Genomic DNA, 22,626 nt, shown 5'->3' with positions numbered 1-22,626 from the left:
GACGCGGGTGGGTGACATTGAGATTTCGGAGCAAAAGATCAGCCCCCCCCCCCATCCTGCATTGCATTCGTCAGCTCACCGCCTCTCAACAGGTCAACGACTTTGATACCCATGCCCGCCTCCGTTGGGTTGTGCGCGGTCCGCCGCGTCGGGCTCGGCGTCGGCCGTCTGGCCCCGCTCGCCCGGCCAGGACTCGCCGCGTTCAACTGCCGCGCGCCTTCTCTTCCTCCTCGGTGTCTGAACCTGAACCGCGCGTTTTCGGTCTCTTCCTTCCTGCGCTCTGCCCCTTCGCCGGCACCCCCGACACCCTCTACGCCGCCACCGCCCCCAGAGAAGGAGAAGAAGGAGGAGACGGAGCTGCACGAGTCGCCCTATACGCTGCCGAACGCGCTGACGGTTGCGCGTATCATCGCCTGCCCCTTCCTCGGGTGGGCGATCGTGAAGGGCGACTTTGCGGCTGCGACAGGAATTCTTGCCGCGAGTGGATTTACAGACTGGCTTGACGGCTACCTCGCACGCAAGTGGAACCAGAAGTCTGTCCTCGGATCCATCATCGACCCGATGGCCGACAAAATGCTCATGACGACGCTCGTCGTTGCCCTGACGTATGAGGGTCTCTTGCCTCGTGAGTTGCCCTCGTTAATCAGTGACAGCTGTTATTGTCGACAGATAGCTGACCTCAGTCCCTCTCGCCGGTCTTATCTTCGGTCGCGACCTGGCCCTGTCTCTCTGGGCGTTCTACCTCCGGTACAAATCCCTTCCCCCGCCCAAGACCTGGGCGCGGTACTGGGACCCGTCGATGCCTAGTGCCGAGGTCCGCCCCACGCAGATCAGCAAGGTGAACACAGCGCTGCAGCTGCTGCTCATGGGCGTGACGACTGTCTCGCCGCTACTGCACACCGACATCAGCACGGGTCTGCAGGCCCTGCAGCTCATAGTCGCGACAACGACAATCTGGAGTGGTCTCAGCTACGTCGGCAACTCGGGCTTCAAGATTCTGAAGCAGCCGCTGAAGAAGAACAAGTAAACGCACTCTCCATTCTCCGCATCGCAAAGGCTCAAAGCGAACCCGCTCCGCACTCAACTCGGCATCAGGCAAACTGCAACAGACTTGGGGAATCCTCGGAACAATCTTTTTGCATACTCATGAACAGACTGCATGTATTTCTACCACTAGGCATCGTTGCTGCGCTCATTATATGGGATTGCGCAGCGCGGTGCAGACTCCGGCGGCAGGCTGCTGCTCACCTAAAGCAGAAACCGGGGTACACCGGGTCCTCGGGGTCGATGTAGAACTCAGACTTGGCCACGAGATTGGCCCTCCCGCGAACACGGGCCACGCAGCCTGGGAAGTCTGTCGGCGACTCGGCCGGCTTGTCGATAGTAGCGCGGAAGGTGGTGCCGACAATACTCTCGTGGATGAGGACCGAGCCCTCCTTCATTTTGCCCTCGGCGAGGAGGCTGGCGACGCGCGCCGCGGTGCCACTTCCGCAGGGACTGCGGTCCAGCTCCCCATCCGCAAAGATAGTCACGTTGCGCTGACGGACCGCGTCGCCCTCGCCCTTCACCTCAGCACGCGAGTTTGGTGGCAAGTCCTCGTAGAAGATGACGCCGTAGAGATCGTAGTCGCCGTAGATGCGCATATCGTTCGGGGCGAGGGACGCCTTGATCTGCCTCGCGAAGGAGATGAGCGCTTCGTGGTTCTCCGGCCTGACCACGAGTGGGGAGGGCATGGTGGCGTACACTGCGCCGGCGAAGGCAAGGTCGACCTTTGTGTCCAAGACGGAGACGTCGCGCTTCAGAACATAGGAGGGCACGGAGACAAAGTCGGTGTACTCCACCTTGCCGTCCTTCATGTGCACGTCGGCCTTGACGCGTCCGCTGGGGACATCGATGATGACCTCGTTCAGGCCCTCCTTCGGCTCCACAATATGGTGGTGCACGGCCCAGGATCCGAGCGCGATCGTACCGTGCCCGCATGCCGTGGAGAAACCGTCCTTATGCCAGAACAGAACGCCAAAGTGCGCCCCCTCGTTGGCCGGAAGGAGGAAGCAGCCGTACATGTCTGCATGGCCGCGGGGCTCTAGGCAGAGCGTCTTGCGCAAAGTGTTGAGGGGATGGTTACCTTGCGATGCGACTTGATGCCTGAAGTCGGCGACTGAGGGGATCGACTCTGGCAGCATCGACGCTGGTGGGCGCACGATGCGGAACGGCTCGCCGGCCGTGTGCCAGTCCTCGGCCTGCAGCCAGTAGGGCTCGAACGACTTGCTGCTGCTGCTGCTCGTCGTCATGGTGGTGAATGTGGTTGATGAGAAAGTGCAGCGGTGTCCGCAGAAGCATATACACCGCAGAGACCGCAGTGTCCGCAGACAGGTGAGGCTGATCACAAGACGGATGACGGGATGACGTACGGACGTCGCCGATGTCGGCTTTCAGGCACCGGCGCGGTCACCGGCTGTCTCTCGCTTCTTTCGTGAAGCAATACTTCTCACGCCCAAGACGTGCATGCAGCACACACTGCAGACACTCACCAGTGAGATGTTCATCGTATGCATATCCAACTCTAGCGCTATCTGCTCCTACCTCGCTGATGTGCTCGTTGCAAAAAACGGACCGATGCGAACGGGAATTCAAGTACGGACGCCACGTGCGCGAACGGGAAGAATGCAAGTGGCCGAGATCGAGATTTGATAATCGCACCGCGAATGCGGGGTGGTGTTGATATGATCGTCTGACTAGCCTCGTCTTCCTTCTTCCCACTCTTCTCGTTTTGCACCATCTCATCAGTTCCGCCAACTCACACTCTCTCGCACGACTGATAAGGAAAGCAAGGGAACCACGATGGCAGCCGCTCAACCCCTCAACGTGTTTCACGACCTGAAGGACGTATACCCCGCGCAGACGTTGCCGAAGGAGGAGTGAGTACATCGCAGCTGCGACGTGTGAGGTGAAGCTGACAGACAGAGCACGATGGGCAGACTTGGTCTCCCGGTTTGAGAAGGCCTACGGCGCAAAGCCAACGTACATCGCCCGCGCGCCTGGCCGCGTTAACATCCTCGGCGAGCACGTCGACTACTCTCTCTTCGTGCGTTAGCTTCCCCGTCGCCGCTAACGCCCAGCCCGTTCTCCCCGCCGCGATTGAACAGGACATTTTGATTGCGCTCCGGCCAACGACCGATCTGCGGGTCCGTATCGCCAACGTCGACGACAAGTTCAAGCCGGCATCGTTCGAGCTGAAGCATACCGACAAGGGATGGGACGCGGGTCTTGTGCCCGTTAACGAAGGAGGTGGCTGGGAGAACTACGCCAAGGTCGCTATCCTCGAGTGCCTTGCGCGCTTCTTCCCTGATGGTGCACGAGACGGCAAGCCTCCCGCCGGCCTCGACCTCATGATGGCGGGCAACGTGCCGCCCGGCGCTGGTCTCAGTGTGCGTATTGCAGCTGTTGGAGGACCCGGTAGCTTACAAGCAGAGCTCGGCCGCTTTCGTGGTCGCCAGCGTCATCATGTTCCTCGCCGCGAACAGCATTACGGGTCTGACGAAGGGCGACGTTGTCAAGCTCGCCATCGCCTCGGAGCACAGGATGGGTCTGAGAACAGGCGGTATGGACGTGAGTTTGCTGATGCGACTCCGTAACTAACCCCAGCAATCGGCAAGTGCGCTTGGCATGGCCAACTCGGTGTTGCACCTCTCCTTCCACCCGTCACTCGAGGCTACCCCGCTCCCGCTTCCGCCCCAGCTCGCAGTGGTCATCACGAACTCACTCGCGCCGCACGGTCTCGTCGACGATGCGCCGGAACGCTACAACCTGCGTGTTGTCGAGGTGCTGTGTGCGTCCCGTCTCCTGCTGCATGCCTGGGGCGTGGACGACCCGCGCGCCGTGGCCGGCGAGGAGGGACGGGTCTGGCTCCGCGAGGCGGTCGACCTGCGGGAGAAGCAGTCCTCGGAGAAAGAGATGTACGAGCGTGCTCTCTCTGACCTGGACACTGTGCTCGGAGCCGACGGCCGAGCCTCAAAGGGATGGAGCAGGGACGAGATGGTGTCTGCCTCTGGCATGTCCAACCCGACTTTGAGAAGACGTACCTCGACTTCATCCCCGTCCGCTGCGAGCGTTTCCAGCTCTACAAGCGCGCAAAGCACACGTTCGAGGAGTCTTTGCGTGTAGCCCGATTCGCGGAGCTGTGCAACGAGATCGCCTCTGACCCGTCCAAGGCGAACGCCGGCGCCGAGGAACTGGGCAGGCTGTTGAACGGATCGCACGAGAGCCTCCGTGACCTCTTCGATGCGACGGTGCCGCAGGTTGAAGAGCTGAGGGATATCTGTCTGAAGAATGGAGCGCTCGGAGCCCGGCAGACGGGTGGAGGATGGGGAGGGGCGGTCATCTCGCTGCTGCCTGCGGACCAGGTGCCCGATTTCGTGGCGAGGGTCACGAAGGAATACCCCGCGTACGAGGGGCTGAGCAAGGAGAAGATGGCCGAGGTCGCGTTCGCGAGCATGCCTGGGTCGGGGGCGGGTGTGTACAAGGTGCCCCAGTAATGCATAGAAGGTCTTTAGATGTTGGTATGTTATGTTCTAGTCAGATTCTTCGACAGGTCGATGGGGGATGGAGTTGTGCATATAATATATTCATGGCGACTCATGATCGAGGCACGAGGGTGCAGCACTGGGGGATGGACAGGCACGACGGTATGCATGGTGAATTTTGCGATCCGTCGGCGTGGGGGTGTGTGTGCCGCTGTCTCGCTGCCGCTGCCGTTAGAGCGGTGTTCAGGCATCCCGCCTGTATTTTGGCCCAGGTACATACATTGATTCATCCGCCACCCGCACACATCGCAATCGTGCACTCAGCGGGCGGATACGCTGGACAGCGAGCGACCTAGACACAATTTCCTTTCTCCTCTTATCATCATCCCACCACCACCACTCTCCGACTCCGTTCGGCACACAAACAATCGTTAAGGATCAGAAAGAGTGAGTCAATAACAACAGAAGGAAAGAAGAGAAAGAAAAGAAAACGTGCCACGCAACACGACACATCAGCTCCTCCATGGCATCTTGGCGGAGAGTCTGGCGGCGGATGGCGGCGTGCGGCGTACATGCCGAGCCCTCGTCAGGATTTTAGTCTCGCTCGATCTCCGACGTGGACCGTACCCCCCTGCTCCCAGCCAGCTACACGCCACCCGGACATTGCGACTTCGACATGGGCATGACATGCTATGCACATTCATCCACGTTTCTGGTTTACATTTCTCTTCCTTCCTCTCTCTCCATCTGGCTTTGTGCCCCTTCCCGGTCCACACGCCGCTAACACGCAAGACCGCCCCGTTCTGTTGATCCACCCCGTCACTCCTTTCACCCCAGGCAGTGCATGACTCTGGCGTCCTCAGGTCCCTCCCGGTCGCCCTCCCCCTCCCTCTCCTCCACCCCATCGCAGACCGACACCGACGGCCCGCCCCCTCCGCACGGCATCGATCTCGCCTCCCTCCGCCGACGCGTGCGCGCCGCCTCCTTCTCCTCCTCCAACTCTCCCCCTTCTCCCAAAGCGGCCAAGGACGACATGTTCAACCGCAACAGGTACCAGCAGCTGCCGACGAACAACAACGGCCAGCGCCGCCGCGCAGGCGGATTAACCGCTTGGAAGCGGTATGCCCTCCTCGCCGTCGCGGGCGCTTTCATCGTGTTCACGGCGTTCGCCCTCTTTACTCCGGGCGGCAACAACAGCGTTGGATACGAGGAGACTCCGCGTGAGTTTGACCTCAGCTTTGTGACAGTGGTTCGTAGCTGACGACAGAAACGTACACGCCCAACCTTGACGACACCAAGGTCGCGCAGCCGGACCAGGGCGACTACTATGAGCAGGACGAGTACAAGTCGCCGCCGCTGCTTCCCATCGACAGCGAGAACAAAGAGGACGAGCACAAGGACGAGACGATGAACATTCTCCCCGTCGGCGACCTGGACCCGACGAAGCAGAAGGGCGACGCGGCCGAGCACGACAAGGTGCCGACGCAGGACAACGGCGAGGTTCCCAAGCCCGTTGGCGGCGAGGAGGACCTCGAGGACGACAGCGGTGTTTCGAACGTCGGCTTCAACCACCCGACGTCCTTCGAGACGGACAAGGACCCGCGCACGTCGACGTACTGCACCAAGCCTTACGACCCCTCCAAGCCGATCGTGCAGTACGTCCTCACGATTGACGCGGGCTCGACCGGCTCACGTATCCACGTGTACAAGTTCCACAACTGCGAGGAGATGCCCCAGCTCGAGTACGAGACGTTCAAGATGCTGAATCCGGGTCTGTCGGCGTTCAAGTCTGACCCGCAGGCGGCGGCGCACTCCCTTGACCCGCTGATGGAGGAGGCGAAGCGCGTGATCCCCGAGGACATGTGGGGCTGCTCTCCCGTCGAGGTCAAGGCGACTGCCGGTCTTCGCCGCCTGGGCACTAAGGAGGCTGACGCCATTCTTGCCGCCGTCCGCTCGCATCTCGAGAAGGACTACAAGTTCCCTGTCGGCGGCGACGACGCTGTCGAGATCATGGACGGCAGCAAGGAGGGTGTCTATGCCTGGATTACGGCCAACTACCTCCTCAAGAACATTGGCGAGGGCACCAAGTCGAAGGAGACGCTGGCGGTGATGGACCTCGGTGGAGCGTCGACGCAGATCGTGTTCGAGCCGCAGTTCGCCACGCCCGACGAGCACATGATCGACGGCGACCACAAGTACGAGCTTTCGTTCGGCGGCAAGAACTACTCGCTCTACCAGCACTCGTACCTGAACTATGGCCTGATGCAGGCGCGCCGCAGCGTGCACAACCTCGTCGCGTTCACGTGGTCCTTCTCGCAGTCCACGCTCGACTGGGACAAGCTCTCGGAGAAGCACGAGATTGCCAACCCCTGTCTCTCGCACAGCACCTCGCGCCTCGTCACGCTCGACCCGCCCGGCCGCTCCCCGGTCAATGTGACGATGCACGGCTCGAACGGCGACTACGACGCGTGCAACCGCCTCGTCGAGCTCGTCATGGCGAAGGACGCCGTGTGCGAAGTCAAGCCCTGCTCCTTCAACGGCGTGTACCAGCCCGCGCTAATCGACACCTTCCCGCGGGGCAAGTTCCTGGCCCTGTCCTACTTCTACGACCGGATCGTGCCCCTCCTCTCCGGTTCCACGGAGGGCGGCAAGATCACGCTGGGCGAACTGAAGAAGATGGCGCAGGACGTGTGCGCGGGCCCAGAGAGCTGGAAGAAGCGCTGGGGCAGCGACGAGAAAGCCATGGCCGAGCTCGAGGATCGCCCCGAGACCTGCCTCGACCTCACGTTCATGCACGGCCTGCTTGGGCTCGGGTACGAGCTGCACGAGGAGCGCGAGCTCCTGCTCGAGAAGAAGCTGAGCGGCGTCGAGCTCGGATGGGCGCTGGGTGCCGGTCTCGCGCTGGTCGAGAAGGCGGAGCTCAAGTGTCTTGCGTAAGCCGAGCGCGCAGCGCGAGGCCGCGAGGGCGGGCGAGGGCGGGCGAGGACCGCTGATACCCGCGGGCACCAAGACGGCGCTCACGGATGAGCGAGCAAATGTAACAAACAAAACGTCGCAGCTGAATCTCACACACCGGTTGCGTCACATAACCAAACCCCCCCTTATTTTCCGATTTCTTATCCTCCCTTTAGCCCGTTGGGTACCTGATAGACATAGCATGCACTTTGCTTAGTAGACAGACAGTCTGGAGCGAGCCGTACTCGGCGCGCAACCGCGATGTCGGCCTCTCGACTGGTGAGAGCCATGAAGGGCTGAGACATGTTTGGTGCGAGAGTTCGGAGCTAGGGAGGAAACGAAACGAGGTTGCGATCTCCTGCTGCGGGCGTTAATAAGCGTTTGGTGAAAGTGCTTGTGCGGGTTGGGAGGTTTTGCAGCGTGTCACCCACTGTGCACTCGAGAAGTGTTGAGGTGGCAGCGAGGGAGCGAGGGAGCGAGGGAGCGAGGGAGCGTGTCAGCGCAAGAGAACGTGTGTGTCAGCATGATTAGTTGTCACAGACTAAGCAGCAGTTGAGCCGTTGGTGATAAAGTTGGGTGCAGAGTGCCATGACCCAGATTCTTGGGCCCCGTTCATTGCTCCCCTACTGGTTCATACTGGTTCGGAACGGGGTTGGCTGGTCGGGGCTCACGGGGTATGGTCTGACGGAGCTGACGAGAGAGCGGAACGACATCGTCTCGCATGTCACACACATCTTTATAGCCCGCCTGGTTGCTCTGCATGCGCTGCAGTCTGTAGAGTCTCGCCCGTGTCGCCCGTGTCGCCCGTGTCGCCCGTGTCGACCGCATGGCCACAGGTCGAGGGAGGAATGCCAAAGTCGAGTTCCAGCGACGGGTGCGAGGGGCCGGGGGATGAAACTAGGTTCAACTCTGGGCCCGTCTCCGGACCGTGGACCCTGTGCCTCTGCCCTAGACTGCCTTTGGAGCAGATCGAGCAGAGTGACGTCTCAGCATGCTCAGCCATGCACAGTGGCCAACCCGGCAGACCCAAGGCTCACGCGAAAGGTATTGAATTGTTACACGTTCCCTAATTCATTGTCGGGCCTGGCAATTCCACTTCACAACGCGTCGCTCTGTCATCAACTTGGTTATGGCATCAACCCCCCATAGTGCCATTCTGCACGGACTCACTGATATCAAGGATTGCAGACTAGATCGTCTAGTGCCGGGGGCTTGGATGAATGCACACGAGTCCGCTAGCCTGTGGCTGAGTTGCCACATCAGCGTTGCAGGTGGGCACGAGCGAGTCACTTCACTTGGGTTGCGGGAAGAGTGTCACAGGATCCGTCCCTTGCTCTGCTCTCATGTGTTGTCTGTCCTCTGCTCGTCTGCCTCGTGCTGCCTTGTAACTTCCCCGCATCTGTCCTCCTGATCATCCCAATCCCCATCCCCCTGCAGCCGTCGCGTCTCAGATCATCCTCTTGGTCCAGACACACTCAAACGGTCCGACCCAGACTTGCCGAGACATCTCTCGTAGTGTCGTCCCAGCTGTCCCAGGTAGAACCTACTTGTTGACAACGACTGGATGCAGTGTGATTCCAGCTGCTCAAGCTTTGGAAGAAGCACCGGGTGCAAACATACTACGACTAACAAGGTTGCGGAGTACTTGGACTGCATGGCTGCACCACACGCGCGTGCGCGACCTCGGCGTCCCCGCGAGCCCGTCAGCCCGCTGCAGCCCGCACCCCCGCTCCCCGTCCGGGCCTCACGGGCAACTTGAGCAAGGCACATCAAGATGCTATACGCGCTGCCAGGACAGGGGAAGGAGGGAGAGAAAGCAAGCTTACACCGAGGGCCCAGCTACGTCCCCGTCAGCACCCAGCATGAACAGATGCATGCATGGAAGCTTGCCACCGCCGCATCATTCTCTTGGAGAACAGCAATCAGCATCAGTCATCCTCGACAACGTTTCCAACGTTTCAACGACAGCATTACTCTCCGATCCTCGCTCCTTGAACCTGTGCATCTCGAACCAACACTCCTGCTACTCCTGGCGTCTAATCGACACTTCGCGACCGACCGCCCCCCCGATCCACACGCACGCCAAGCTACAGCACGACCGAGCTCTGAGCTTCTCGCCGAGCACCCCGAGCATACTGCTGCCTGCTCATCAAGCACCACGCACCGAATCGCAGCTTGGCGCCCAGCAACCCCAGCTTGCCCCCAGCTCGAGCCCCCGACACATTCGACGCACCGCCCGACCCACCACTCGAGTTGCAACGAAACTCGTGACTTGCTCGTCTTGCTCAGTCGCTGAGAGACGAACGCACCCAAAACGGAAGGACGAGGATTACAGGCAGGACCGAGCGTCATTTGCCCTCTGGACATCCTCTGTCTGCCCGCCGAGCGAACAGTTGACAAGTCGAGCCTGCCCGACTGTCCCACTGTCCGACCGTCGAGCGATCGAGTGACTGTCCGACCGACAGTCGCCTACACACAGGTCCACACCAGGTCCGAAACGCCCGTGACGCCTGCACCACAAGCGTCTGGGCACCGACAGTCCTACGGACCCGCCCCTCTCCTGCTTATCGACAGACGCGCGCCGGACCGTGCATACTGCGCCTGCTACGCCTCAGCACATACCCCGTTGTGTGCCTCGACCGACCGGACCCTACCTTCCTCTGACGCTACCTGACGTCTCGCCTGACGTCGCCCGAGGCCTGACCTGAGCTTTACCTGACGTCTCACGTCTCACGAGAGCGCCAGACGAGAAATCCAGTGTTTCCGACGAGCACACTTCGCTGCGGACAGACGCTCGTGCACGCTTGCTCGACACGAACGCAACGCCACTTGTTTGCCTGCCCTGCTGGACTGCCCAGCTGTCAAGCTTCTGCAAAAACCCAGATCTAGGTGTGCTTCCGAGCACTGACTGCTTTACGACGTCGTCCCAGAGGTCTACCTGGCCCGTTCGAGCAACCCACCGCTCCCCTCCCACGTACCCCACTGCAACCCTACGCTCCCTGCTCTCCCTGCGCTTCCTGGGCTCCCCACATCCACCCTCGCCCACGCTCCCTGCTGCTTTCCCTCAGCATTACACTCCCTACGCTTCCGACCGCCGCCTGCGCCGCCTACGCCGCATCCGAGCCAGCCCAGCCAGCCCAGTCAGCTCACCTGACCCGCGCCGGCCCCTCGTCGCCCTTTGCCCTACGACCCACCAACTCTAGTCGCTCCCTACCAAGCCGTGCCGGTTGTCTCCACACAACCCGCACGCACATCGACCCATCGTCATTCTCTACAACTCGACGCACGCGTTCCACACCTACTCGAATGGGATCATGCCGATAAGCCTGCGCCGGCGCACCCGCCGCCCCTCGCCTGAGCCTGCGCCAGCGCCGTCGCTCGGCGCACTCAGCCTGCCGGACCTAACCGCGCCATTGGTCGATACGGACCACTGGCCGCCGCCCGTGCCGCCCGTCCCGAGCGGACATGTGCGCGGAGGTTCCGGAGGTGGCGGGGGCGAGAGGGGCATGCCCGGCATGGTCGGGCTGGGCATCAGCGCGACAGGACGCAGGGACAGCGGCAGCGCAAGCCTCAGCACCAGCGTGCCCAAGGACGCACGCCTGAATGGCCAGCAAAGCTCATTCGGTAAGCCCGGGGTTGGGAACCCGTGGGGCGCGAAGCGGTGGACGCAGAGCGCGACTAGCATGCACGGGCGGAGTGGGAGTGGAGACCGCGGAGGCCGAAGCGGAGGGGGCCACAGCCGACACGGCAGCGGTAGCACCGTGACTGGTGGCCACGGACACCAGCGGCAAGGAAGTAGTAGTAGCGGCTACAGAGAACACCGCGAGTGCGGAGGAGCCGGGTACGGACCAGCAGTGTACGGTACCTGCGGCGGCCCAGGGGGTGGGTGCGGCGTGCCGCCCGTCCCGCCCCTGCCGGGCGTGGTGCCGGAGAGTGTGGCGTCTTGCTCTGCGCGCGACTCGCAGTCGACGATCAACCTCTCCGGTATCCCAGGGATGGGCGAGAGCACCACCACCCTGCCCTTCGGCGACAGTACCCTCTCCCCCTACTCGGCCTACGGGTACGGCGCGTACGGCGGGTCGCAGACGTTTCCCCGCTCTCCCACATTAGGATCAAGTACTTACCCATCTGCAGAGAGTCTCAGTCTTTTGTCCAAATCACGCGCCAGTCAACAGCAACAGCAACAGCAACAGCAACAGCAAAACCTCCCGTCGTCCCCCAGGGGAGGGCGCGCTCCAAGCCTCGTGAAGGATGTGAATGGCGCAAGCCCCGAATTTCACCGACCGTTTGCACAGAATGTCGTCTCCCCGCCCAAGATCCCCACCGCCCTGCCTGGCACCGTTAGCGCGAGGAAGAGGGCGCAGAAGCGCGTTGCCGCGCTCACCATCATGGTCGCCGGCCCGACAGGGAGTGGCAAGACCTCGTGAGTCGTTCACACCCCTATCCCCTCTCCCTCTCCCTGCCCCCCTCTCACTGCGATTGTGGCAGTAGCTGCGTGTAGAATGACCTAGCTGACGCCCAGCTTCATCGAAGCCCTCACGTCCGTGCTGGACCCGAATCGACGCCGCCTCGCCGTGCGCATGGGCCCCACAACCAGTGTGGTCCGGCACGAAGTGGTGGGCACGTCGGACCGCGTGCGCCGCCACTTTGTGATTCTCGACACGCCCGGTCTGCCCAGTAACGACATGGTCACGACGCCGATACGCGGCAAGGCGCTGAATGCCCTGATTGCCATTCTGGAGGAGAGGCAGGCACGCCTGCTCGATGAGGAGACCAAGGTCGTTAGGCGGAAGAGCGACGGAGGCGAATTGGTTCATCTGGGTGAGTGAGACAAGCCCAGACAAGCCCGCAGGGCTTGGCTATTGCAACCCGTCTGGCTGCAGCAGAAGAGGGAGGTAGTGGCCGGTTACAGCTGCACTTGTGCTCGCTCCGCTCGCTCCGCCCGTGCTCGCTAACGCTCGCAGTCATCTACGTCATCGACGCACGCACGATTCTCACCCCGCTCGCCAAGGTCGACATTGACTGGGACACAGTCCAGGAGCCCCCGCCCTGCGGGCCTAGTACGCGGCCAGAGTCGGAGCTCCTCGAGGCGGACCCCACAGGGGTCGACGCGAGGCTGCATCTGGACGACATTGAAGCGGTGAGTCCCCCCTTCGTTCGAGCTCGAAGAGTTTCAGGGATCACAGCTCATGACAGATCCGGCGCTTCTCTGCGCGCGCCAACGTGCTGCCGATCCTCACGCACGTCGACGCCTTGACTACCGGGGAGCTCTTCGCCGTGCGCCTCGCCGTGAAGCGCGATCTGGCGACCGTCTTCGGCAAAGACCCCCTGGGGGGCTGGGGCGTGCTGACGGCCGGGCAGGATTTCGAGCCCTTCGAGCCCGGGTCCGAGACGCCGCCGCCGTTCTCCTCCGAACTCGCGTCTGTGTCCGAGGACGCGGACGCGGACGCGGACGCGGACGATGGGTCGAGTACCGAGGGCGAGGAGAACGAGGGGGGTAGATTGGAGCTGCCCTACGGTGTGTTCAGCCCCGAGCCTGGGCTCGGGTTCAACCGCAAGTTTAGGTGGGGCAAGGCGAACGCGAGCAACTACAAGCACTCGGATCTGCCGCATGTTCGCGATGGCATCATTCAGGCGACCGAGTGGCTGAGGACGAGCACGAGGGAGGTCGTGTATGAGCGCTTCAGGACCGAGAGGCTGTTGAATGCCAAGGGCGTCAAGTCGCTGCGCATCTAGTGCTCCACACCACACCCTCTCTCCCTCTCACCTTGGTCACCACCCTTCTCCCACTCTCCCCTCACCTACAGAATCCTCTCTCATCTCCGAGTCTAGGCCAACCAACCCTAGCAACAGTGGCCACCGCGGTGGCCGGTCCAGCTGGCTGGACCACCAAAACGACATCAGCTGTCACCCACATCACACAAATCTTTATAGTTGTTATCTTTCCTTGACATCCCACGTTCTTGATATCCCTCGGTCCATCAGCCGACCCAGCGCAGACATTGGGCCGCGCAGACAGTCTGACTAGTATTACAATGCATAATCTGTGTACACCCTGATCGTCTATCCAGCAGGCAAGGCACGAGGAGCTGGAGGTGGAGGTTCGGGCCGCAAATCCTGGTGCTCGGCTCAGCTCGGCTCAGCAGCAGACGCCCAGGCTCAGCTGCCAAAGCAGGAGCGGAGTAGCAGCTGCGCCTCGCCGCTCACAGCTCGCTGCGCTCGCTGTTCGCTCCTCGGCTTACTCATCCATCCCCTCCTCGAGGTCCTTGGGCATCTTGGGCTCCTCGTCCTCGCCATACTGCATCATGTTGTCGACATGGGAGAGCACGGTGTTGACGCTGTCCTCGTCCGTGACGTCGAGCGGGAGGAAGGAGACAATGTTCTGGTCCTCAATCAACCCAACGAGGGCCTTGTTCAGGTTGTGGAACCGCTCATTGGAGTGCGTGTCCTCGTCAATGAGCCCTGGGTCGGGGTCGAGATACCGCCCGACTTCACGCTTGACGCGCCCCTTGTCGTCCTTGATCAGGTCCATCTTGCTCATCAGGCAGAGCATGCTGATGCCGAGCGACAGCATGCACGACATGGCACTGAGCACGCCGGCAAAAAACTTGGACTTGTCCTGGATGAACTGCGACTCGAGGAGGTAGACGGCAGACACGCGGTAGTTCAGCCGCCGTTGCAGGAAGTTGGCAAGCTGCGGCAGCAGAGGGATGTGCGTGTACAGCTCGATCTGGCCTGGACAGTCGATGATGAGGTACTCGTCCTCGTACTGCCTCGCCATACTGCATCATGTTGTCGACATGGGAGAGCACGGTGTTGACGCTGTCCTCGTCCGTGACGTCGAGCGGGAGGAAGGAGACAATGTTCTGGTCCTCAATCAACCCAACGAGGGCCTTGTTCAGGTTGTGGAACCGCTCATTGGAGTGCGTGTCCTCGTCAATGAGCCCTGGGTCGGGGTCGAGATACCGCCCGACTTCACGCTTGACGCGCCCCTTGTCGTCCTTGATCAGGTCCATCTTGCTCATCAGGCAGAGCATGCTGATGCCGAGCGACAGCATGCACGACATGGCACTGAGCACGCCGGCAAAAAACTTGGACTTGTCCTGGATGAACTGCGACTCGAGGAGGTAGACGGCAGACACGCGGTAGTTCAGCCGCCGTTGCAGGAAGTTGGCAAGCTGCGGCAGCAGAGGGATGTTCGTGTACAGCTCGATCTGGCCTGGACAGTCGATGATGAGGTACTCGTCCTCGTACTGGCCCAGTTCCTCCTCGAGCCAGTCCAGGTTGTTCAGGAGATACCTGGAGTCAGCTCGAAATCCACGCACGAGAAGCTGGGCCATCTGCTCTCCTTCCCCAAGCTCTCCTCCTCTCGTCCGACACATTCGACCATATCCGCAGCCATCGTGGGCCACAGTTTACTCACTCAAAGCAGTACACAAGACCACCGTTCGGTCCAAACTCGAGCTCCTCCATGACGTCCTCGAGCGAGATCAGGTCGCGAATGTCGAGCACAGGCTTGTACTCAAACTTGTCGGCTGCGGGATCGAGGTTGACCAGGTGCACCTGCCTGTTCATCGTCTGCGCGTGCGTGATGAGCGCATTGCAGAAGGTGCTCTTGCCCGCGCCGGCGGGGCCGGTGACGAGGACGGCGTAGCGCATGACAGCGTGGGTGTCGCCGTTCTTCTAGGTATTGGTGGCCTACGCGAGATCGGGGAGGGTATGCAGGAGAGTTAAACCGATACCCGAGAGTTGAGAATGCTTGCGGAGACCAGAGACGGGGTTCGGAGACGGCGAAGGATGAAGATTTCGATGGACGGGGCGGTCCGTCGAAGGTGAGAGACGTCATAGAAACACAACACACCTTTCGGCGGCGGGCGAAATCTTCAGTGACCACGTGGTCTCCGCTCATGGCCGGCGAAGGTCTTGTGCCTGACGCTGTTGCCTGGCCCTGATCCTGAGCTAAGCGGCGTCACGATCGCGTTGGCCCGTACAGTGGACCTGGACATCGCGAATCGCCATTTCCGACTTTTCATCTTCCTCCCAACCATCAACAACACGACCATGTCCAAGGACACTCAGCAGCAGAACAACAAGGACCAGGGCAAGTACGCCTTTGAGCCCATCCACCCCTTCAACATGGAGGACCCCAAGTCTTGGTGAGCTGAAAGCTTGAGACAGTAGCTGACATCAGGGCTTCCACGATCGGCATGATGAACTGGGACAAGTGAGTCGGACGGTGGTAGAGCTACAGCTGAGCGGGAACTAGCTAACCCCGCAGCGACAAGATTGTCTTCTCGAAACGCTCGCTCCTCGAGTTCCTCAAGTCGTGCCAGGTCTCTGTCAACACCAACTTCACCGAGATCTCCAAGCTCGTGAGTTATCGCTTTGCTGGCCGAACTGACCGCACAGCCCAGTACGTCCGCGCCCTGCTCGACCCTCGAAGCTTTCTAACCTCCAGAGTACGCCACGTTCGGTCGCCTGTCCAAGGCCGCTACCGACGCCGCTGTGCGCGACCTCGTCGACGTGAGCTCAATCGCTGAGATCTCTGAGCTAACCCACAGGCTGAGATCGCCGACCCCACCGAGCCGGCGGAGAGGAAGAGCCCCGTCGACGCGGCGGGCAACCCCGTCCGTCCCTCGCGCAAGGTTATCGACCCGCCCGGGGGCAAGACGTCGTTCAGCGTCACGGGTGACGAGTACGCGGAGGCGGACGCCCTCTCGCTCGCTCCGGCCAAGGACGGCGGCGTCGACGTCGACATCGACCGCATGCAGCACCTCAAGCTGCACGTCGACGAGGAGGTAGACGGCGGCGCGCACATCGAGGACATCCCCGACAAGCCCCAGGCCAAGCAGCAGGAGCAGGACCGCGTCGTCAACGCGCCCTCTGGATTCAGGCCTACCCGCAAGGTCCGCGAGGGTGAGCTGTCATTGTGAGATCGAGCTGACAAACAGGACCCGGAGGCAAGAGCTCGATGGGCTCTGTGCTGTTCGGCGGATACGAGGACGAGACGGAGGAGGACCGCCAGGCCGCCCGCGCCCCGACCGGCGGTAAGCGCCATAGCGACAAGACGGTGAGTACGCGCGCGGAGCGCAGCGAGGCGTGAGGCTGCAGCGGCGAGCGAAGTCTCCGGGTACGAGGGAGGAAGGTGCGCGGCGTATGTCGTGGGCAGCGCGTGTGCCATCTGGAACTCGACCAGAAGTGTTTGTTTGTGTCCGATCAGCACCAGAAGCGAGCGCCCAAGCCCTCCAGGCCCATCCAATGTCACCTCCCCCGCTCGAGCCGCCTCTCTCTTCGCTTTCCAGCTACGCAGATTATGCAAAAGCTGACGCCAGGCTTCCCAGGGCCTCTGGTAACCGCAAAGTCGATTCTGTAGTCCATTATGCATTGTGTCCTTTCTTCATTCTACTCGTACTGCTACCTTGCGTTCTTGCCCTACGGTGGGCACGGAAAGTCCCAAAGTCAAGGGTCGGAAGCAAACCAGTGATCAGTGACGACGGCGGCGTCCCCTTCGCACCCTCGGGCGCGGGGCAGACTTGCGGCGATCACCACGTGGCCGCCCCGATCCCCCCCCCCCCTTCCTCTCCTCTCCGGGAGAGCGATGACGGCACCCGTGCCTCGGTGCCTCGCCAGCTGTGCCGCCAGCTCATGCCGAGGAAGGATGGGACTTGGCAACAGACGTGTCAACAACCCTTTTCGTCAACCTCCACATACACCCCAGAGCGACAACGAAAGATGGACCGCATCCAGCAGAATCCGGAAGAGCTCATGCGGTTCGCGAACATGTAAGTGCATTTGCATGCCGAGCCGGAGGCGAGGCGTGCAGGCGTGCAAGTGATCTCAGGGTGGGATGGAAGGAAAGAGCAAGGGCAGGTCGGCGTCTTGATGGGATCGGTGAGCTGGCATGAGCTGGCATGGCTGGAAGGAATCGAAGCACGCCCAGCTGGGCCGCAAGTCTGGCTTCCATGGCTTCCATGCGCAGCTGGTAGCTGGGTAGCTGGGCAAATGGGCTGATGGGTGTGCACGGTTACTCCCATCTCGCCACCTGCCCTGTTCGAGCCGATCGAGCACTCTATCGACAGCTGCCGAGCCAGCCCGCACTGCCCACTGCCCACCGGCCCCAACGACCAGTAGACCCTCTGACCCCTGACCCAAGCTGAGCGTGTGAGAGAGTTGAGCTGACCTTCCAGCGCGGTCGGCGGACTCGCCATCGCGGGCGGCGTGGGGAGTATCATCAACCTGAGCTTCTCCTCGATCATTATCGGCGTGTACGAGCTCATGTAAGTCGCCTTCAACTTTGTCTCTTGCGTCTGCTTTCCTCACATGTGCTTCTATTATTTGGACAGGGGGGGGGAGGCGAGTACAGCAGAACAACGAGGCAGAGTAAAAGAGGAGCAAAGAGAGGGGACAAAGGGGAGTCGCGTCGCTCCCTCCCTCCCTAGCTTCGCTCATCGCTCCGCCCAGTCGCTGATGACAGCTTCGGCGCCGGCCTCATCGCCCTCGAACTCGTCCCCTCCGCGGACCACTACTCTGCCCAAATTGCGCGCTACGCCTCCTTCCTGCACTCCTTCCTAGGCCGGGGCGTGTTCTACCTCTTCCTCGGCGTCCTCATGCTCAACTACTACGTCATCCTCTACGTGTGCGGCACGGCTGTGGCCGTCGTCGGGCTTGTCTACATTGCCCTCCACTTTTGGGCCCCCTTCGACCCGCCGAGTACCATGAAGCCGCCCTCGATGGATCCCGAGGCGCAGCCCGTTTGGCAGGCGCCGACTGAGGACTAAGCACTATAGAAGATATGCAGACATTGTAGAGAAGCAGAGAGTTTTTGGAGAGTTGTAGATACGCACTCTCCCATGAGCCGTGGTCGCAAACTGACAGTGGCACCTCCACTCCTCGACTCAGGCGTCGCTCAGCTACCGACACCTCGCTTCGCTCGGAATCCTCGTTCTCCATGCACACAGCTCGCTTCGCTCGCTGCGTGCGCATGCGCGCTCACCACGGGTATACATGCGGGTATCACACTCTCGGTATTCGGTATAGATTAGCTGCTACGGACTAGACACTCGAGACGACGGACGGCGGACGACGGACTCTACTCGGCGTGCTGGGGAGCCTCGGCAGGCTCACCGGCATCCGCCGACGCCTCCGCGGCAGCGATAGCCTGCGCGATCGGGTCGTCGGACCGCGGGGAGATGTCGCGGCGCCCAGGCGAGCGCGGCGCGCGGGGCGGGTAGCCGCAGCGGTCCTTGCCGTGGGCGATGCGGAGGGGGGCATAGTCCTCCTTGTCCTTGATGGCCTGGATCGCTTTCTGGGCTGCCTCGATCGTACAGAAATTGACGTACGCGGCGTGCTTCTCCTTGTAAAAGTTGATCATCTCAATGTCGCCAAACTCCTCAAAGTCCGCGCGCAGCTTGTCCGCCGTGAACGTGTCAAAGTCCGTGATCTGGCCAATGTACACGTTGCGCGACGCACCCTGCTGCACCTCCTGCAGGAGCTTGGGCGAGACGGGAGCGACCGTCTTGCCCCAGCCGACACGGAGTCGGCGGCCAGCGATCGTGACGGGGTTCGTTTCGCTGTGGCGGAAGAAGGAAAGAGCAGCGGCAGGGTCGACGAAAGTGACGAACGCGCACTTCTTCTCGGGCAGAAGCTTGATCGACTCGAGCACACCGCCACGGATGTTGTTGCACAGCTCCTCGACAGTCGTCTCGCTGCCAATGTTGCCGAGGTAGATCGAGCGGTTGCCGATCTGCGAGTCCATAAAGTTGCCAGTCGAGTAGCCGCTGGGGTCGAAGCCGGCAGGCGAGAAGGCACCAAAGCCGTTGGCGCCGCCGAAACCGTAGCCGCCGATCTGGCCAGAGTGAGACTGGACAGCGGCAGCAGCCTGGGCGACGGCCTGGCGGACGGCAGCCTGCTGAGCGCGGGGAACGTACGCACAGCGGTCCTTGCCGTAGCTGACGCGCTTGTTCTTGTACGCGGGCTCCTTGGGGAGCTGAGCGACAACCTTCATGGCAACCGAGATGCTGAGGAAGTGGATGAACGCAATGTTCTTGTCGCGCACAATCTTGATCTGGTCAATGTCGCCAAAGCGGATGAGGTCGCCGCGGAGCGTCTGCTCAGTGTCCTCGTCGGTAAGACCGCCGATAAACACATTGCGGGTCGCCTGGTTGTACTGAACAGCGACAGCAACGTTGGTGGGCAGGTTTGACTCGCGGCCCCATCCGATGCGGAGCTCCTGGCCGCGGAGAGCAAGCTTCTTGACGGCGGCGTCGGCGTAGAAGGCGGCAGCGGTGGATCCGTCGAGGAAGGAGATGAAGACGCAGCTCTTGTCCGAGAGAATCTTCACAGACTCGATGGGGCCGAAGCGGACGAGGTTGAGGAGCTCGTCGGCGGACGCGTCGTCGGGAATGTTGCCAATGTAGACGGTACGGCCAGTCATGTTGCCGGCGGCGGCAGCGGCGGCGGCGGCGGCAGCAGGTCCGTAGTTGCCGGTCATACGGCTGTTGAAAGGTCCGCCGTAGCCTCCGGACTGCTGCTGAGGCTGCATCTGGGTTAGCATTACACTCACTCCTCAACTCACCATCATCGGGAAGCTGGGCATGACACCGAAGGGAGAAATGCCGACAGGGTTGCCCTGGGGAAGCATCTGGCCGATGCCGGGCTGTCCGTACGAACCAGGGGAACCGCCGTAGCGATCGCCGCCGTTGGTAAAGTCAGGAGAGTGGCCGACGCTGGGAGCCTCGGGCGGCGTCAGGTTAAGGCCGTCGGCAGAGAGTGGCTGCTGGAACGAGCGCTGCTGCCACTGTTAGTAACACGGATTGCGCTCGAGCCGCCTGGTCTCCAGGACAACAAGACTCACCATCGCGCTGATGTCGAGCTGGCTGAGGGCGCCAGACAGAGCACCAACGTAGTCGGCAGGGAAAGGTCCAAGGCCCATCTGGCTGGGGAAGCGAGGGTAGGGGTGTTCCATGCCACCGGGGGAGAGGGGAGAATCACCAGGACGGTTGACAGAGTAGTCGGTCATTAGGTTGGTGGTGGGGATAAAACGAAGAGTGTGTGGTGTTTGTATTTAGCGTGGGAGGAAAAGCGGAACGGGGTCGAACGAAGTAGTCCACGTCGTGCTTGAGGGGGTGCAAGACGACGGTGTCGGAATAAGAGCTAGTGGTGTAACGCGCCACAAGCTACGAGCGATACGAAGTCGGAAAGGTAAGGTGTTTTTGATTTTTGGACGGGCTGTACACGAGCGATAGTCGAGTGCACGGAACAAGCCTGAAGGTTAAGAGACAGCGACGAGAACGAAGTTGTTGTCGGGGAACGAAGTGTGTAACGCGGGGGGCTGCACTGGGGGTAACAAAGAGAGCTTGTCAGGGAAGGTGCAGTGTTGCGTGTCTGGGTAGGGAATGCGATTCGAGTGGGATACAGGTGGTGGCGCGATCGCACCGGCGTCAGCACAAATGTCGGAATGCAGCAGCTTGTAGACTTACGGGTTGATAGAGTAGTTCGCCGGGGAAGGACGAGCTAGAGGGGGTTCGAAGTGGTGTGTGAGTGTTGGGTTTGGTAACTGTCCAAGTCGTAGGCGGGTCGTAGCGTCGTTAAGCGTGATAGTCGCGACGATCGTAGGGCACAAACGGAGTAACAGAGAAGGAGAGAGATGTGAGTGTGATTGGGGAGGGCGTAGTTCCGGGGGTATGGAGGGGCGAACAAGTGTCAGCACAATGAACAAGAACAAAGTGGTGAACGAAGAGTGGTGCAAGAGAAGAAAGAGAAGGACAAGAAAAGGAAGGACACGATGGTGGTGGTGGTGGTGGTGGTGGTGGGAGACTAGCCAGCGAATGCGTCGCGAGGTCAGGCAGCAGCCGAAAGGCGAAAGGGATTTTTGTGGAGGAAACTGGCGCACGGATCGCTGGGACGTGTATCGACCAGGATGGCCAGGACCTTGGATGGCGTTAGTTCAAACTCACGGGTAGGTGCTAAGGAGTGTGGGTGGGCGTCGAATGTTGCCCAAAGTGTGGTGGTGGTAGTATTTGGAAACAGCGGCGAGGGTGGGTAGTTGCAAAGTAACAGAAACGGCGAGATGCGAGTTGTTGATTATGCGGGTGCCAGAGATGGTAGGAAGGAGATGGTAGGAGGATGGAGAAGAAAGTCGGCTAGGGCGGTGTTGCGTTGTCGACGAGGGTTTGAAAGAGGTGTAAAGGGGGGGTGTCTGCAGAAGAAAGGATGGAGGGGAGATGAAGGGGGGTCGAAGAAGAAGAAGAGAGGAGGAGGGGGAGAGAGTAAGTTGGATCGAAGGTAAGGAGGAGTGGATGAGAAATGAATGAATGAGGAGAGCAAGAGAGGGACGAAGGACCAAGACGCGGAAGTGGTTGGTGGTGGTGGTGGTTGGTGGTCGCGGCGTGGTTGGTGTCGCGCTACGGTGAGACTAGGCTACGGTGAGTGCTGGACACTGGGTGTGGTCTCAGTCTCAGGGCCAAGGTCCCCAGGGCACTTCTAAGGGACCAACACCCAGGGACAGCCTAACCCGTGGCTCATACGCGTACTGGCGTAGAGCGCGTCGGGCCGTTGCGTGTCTTGCATGTCTTGCCCTGCGCCGCCCCTTCCCTCTAATCCTCGATTGGTCCATCCTTCAACCACCCGGCCACTCCAACACCCGTGGGCCGAGTATTGAGCTGCACGCTAATCGACTCTGTCTGTCCATGAACAGCAGCAGCAAAGTTGTAAGCATGAGTAATGGCAAACATGCATGCAGACATGAGCAGAGTTTGGTCCACGCGAGAAATAAGCATGCGCAATGCGGGTATTACGCAACTCTGCTTGGTCCCGGGTTGTCTCCTTGTCTCTGTCCAAACCCAAATTCTCTCCAGAGTAGCCAGAGTAGCCGGGAGGGAGCTGTACCCCTACGCCCTCCCACTTTGACTCGGCCGGCGTCCTTGCATGTCCTGACCGACAGTACCTCCTGTAAGTCCTGGTTTCCTTGCTTTTGTGGTGTCCTGGGACTGAACAGGACGGAGGGAACGGAGTTGCAATCGTATTCGAGGACAGCGGCCTGGCGGCCTTGCAAGCGTCGGCCAGGCGGTCCAAGCGCTTCTCTCCTCCTGGTGTCCTGGTATGTCCTCGCCGACCCGCGCGTACGCGCGTGCAGATCTCCAGATCCAGT

At 61.0% G+C, this 22,626-nt stretch overlaps 8 protein-coding genes across 8 annotated transcripts; 5 read left to right on the top strand and 3 right to left on the bottom strand.

Annotated features, from left to right (window-relative positions):
- Nucleotides 1-111: 111 nt before the first annotated feature.
- A1Q1_07996 (phosphatidyl synthase) lies at nt 112-1,027 on the top strand (the record flags this gene model as incomplete). The annotated part of the gene is made up of 2 exons (XM_014326182.1): nt 112-625; nt 684-1,027. The coding sequence occupies 2 exons, from the start codon at nt 112-114 to the stop codon at nt 1,025-1,027; spliced, it is 858 nt and encodes a 285-aa protein (XP_014181657.1).
- A 146-nt stretch (nt 1,028-1,173) lies between these two features.
- On the bottom strand, nt 1,174-2,291 carry A1Q1_07995 (proline racemase; the record flags this gene model as incomplete). Its single annotated transcript, XM_014326181.1, has 2 exons — nt 1,174-1,186; nt 1,249-2,291. The coding sequence occupies 2 exons, from the start codon at nt 2,289-2,291 to the stop codon at nt 1,174-1,176; spliced, it is 1,056 nt and encodes a 351-aa protein (XP_014181656.1).
- A 550-nt stretch (nt 2,292-2,841) lies between these two features.
- Nucleotides 2,842-4,535, top strand: A1Q1_07994 (galactokinase; the record flags this gene model as incomplete). The annotated part of the gene is made up of 6 exons (XM_014326180.1): nt 2,842-2,918; nt 2,965-3,085; nt 3,147-3,428; nt 3,472-3,609; nt 3,657-3,829; nt 3,998-4,535. The coding sequence occupies 6 exons, from the start codon at nt 2,842-2,844 to the stop codon at nt 4,533-4,535; spliced, it is 1,329 nt and encodes a 442-aa protein (XP_014181655.1).
- Nucleotides 4,536-5,367: 832 nt separating this feature from the next.
- Nucleotides 5,368-7,460, top strand: A1Q1_07993 (guanosine-diphosphatase; the record flags this gene model as incomplete). The annotated part of the gene is made up of 2 exons (XM_014326179.1): nt 5,368-5,743; nt 5,791-7,460. 2 exons carry the CDS (start codon nt 5,368-5,370, stop codon nt 7,458-7,460), a joined length of 2,046 nt encoding a protein of 681 aa, XP_014181654.1.
- Nucleotides 7,461-10,792: 3,332 nt separating this feature from the next.
- A1Q1_07992 (septin ring protein) lies at nt 10,793-13,214 on the top strand (the record flags this gene model as incomplete). The annotated part of the gene is made up of 4 exons (XM_014326178.1): nt 10,793-11,901; nt 12,001-12,299; nt 12,443-12,618; nt 12,675-13,214. The coding sequence occupies 4 exons, from the start codon at nt 10,793-10,795 to the stop codon at nt 13,212-13,214; spliced, it is 2,124 nt and encodes a 707-aa protein (XP_014181653.1).
- A 502-nt stretch (nt 13,215-13,716) lies between these two features.
- On the bottom strand, nt 13,717-15,137 carry A1Q1_07991 (ATP(GTP)-binding protein Fet5; the record flags this gene model as incomplete). The annotated part of the gene is made up of 3 exons (XM_014326177.1): nt 13,717-14,208; nt 14,249-14,846; nt 14,902-15,137. The coding sequence occupies 3 exons, from the start codon at nt 15,135-15,137 to the stop codon at nt 13,717-13,719; spliced, it is 1,326 nt and encodes a 441-aa protein (XP_014181652.1).
- A 402-nt stretch (nt 15,138-15,539) lies between these two features.
- A1Q1_07990 (uncharacterized protein) lies at nt 15,540-18,256 on the top strand (the record flags this gene model as incomplete). Its single annotated transcript, XM_014326176.1, has 7 exons — nt 15,540-15,634; nt 15,757-15,850; nt 16,040-16,394; nt 16,439-16,548; nt 16,602-17,260; nt 17,666-17,755; nt 17,953-18,256. The coding sequence occupies 7 exons, from the start codon at nt 15,540-15,542 to the stop codon at nt 18,254-18,256; spliced, it is 1,707 nt and encodes a 568-aa protein (XP_014181651.1).
- A 311-nt stretch (nt 18,257-18,567) lies between these two features.
- Nucleotides 18,568-20,496, bottom strand: A1Q1_07989 (cytoplasm protein; the record flags this gene model as incomplete). The annotated part of the gene is made up of 3 exons (XM_014326175.1): nt 18,568-20,013; nt 20,053-20,265; nt 20,332-20,496. The coding sequence occupies 3 exons, from the start codon at nt 20,494-20,496 to the stop codon at nt 18,568-18,570; spliced, it is 1,824 nt and encodes a 607-aa protein (XP_014181650.1).
- Between the last annotated feature and the right edge of the window lie 2,130 nt (nt 20,497-22,626).

This window comes from Trichosporon asahii (genome assembly GCF_000293215.1).
Source record: "Trichosporon asahii var. asahii CBS 2479 unplaced genomic scaffold scaffold00018, whole genome shotgun sequence".
NCBI lineage: Eukaryota > Fungi > Basidiomycota > Tremellomycetes > Trichosporonales > Trichosporonaceae > Trichosporon > Trichosporon asahii.
This window is presented reverse-complemented; position numbering and strand designations above follow the sequence as displayed.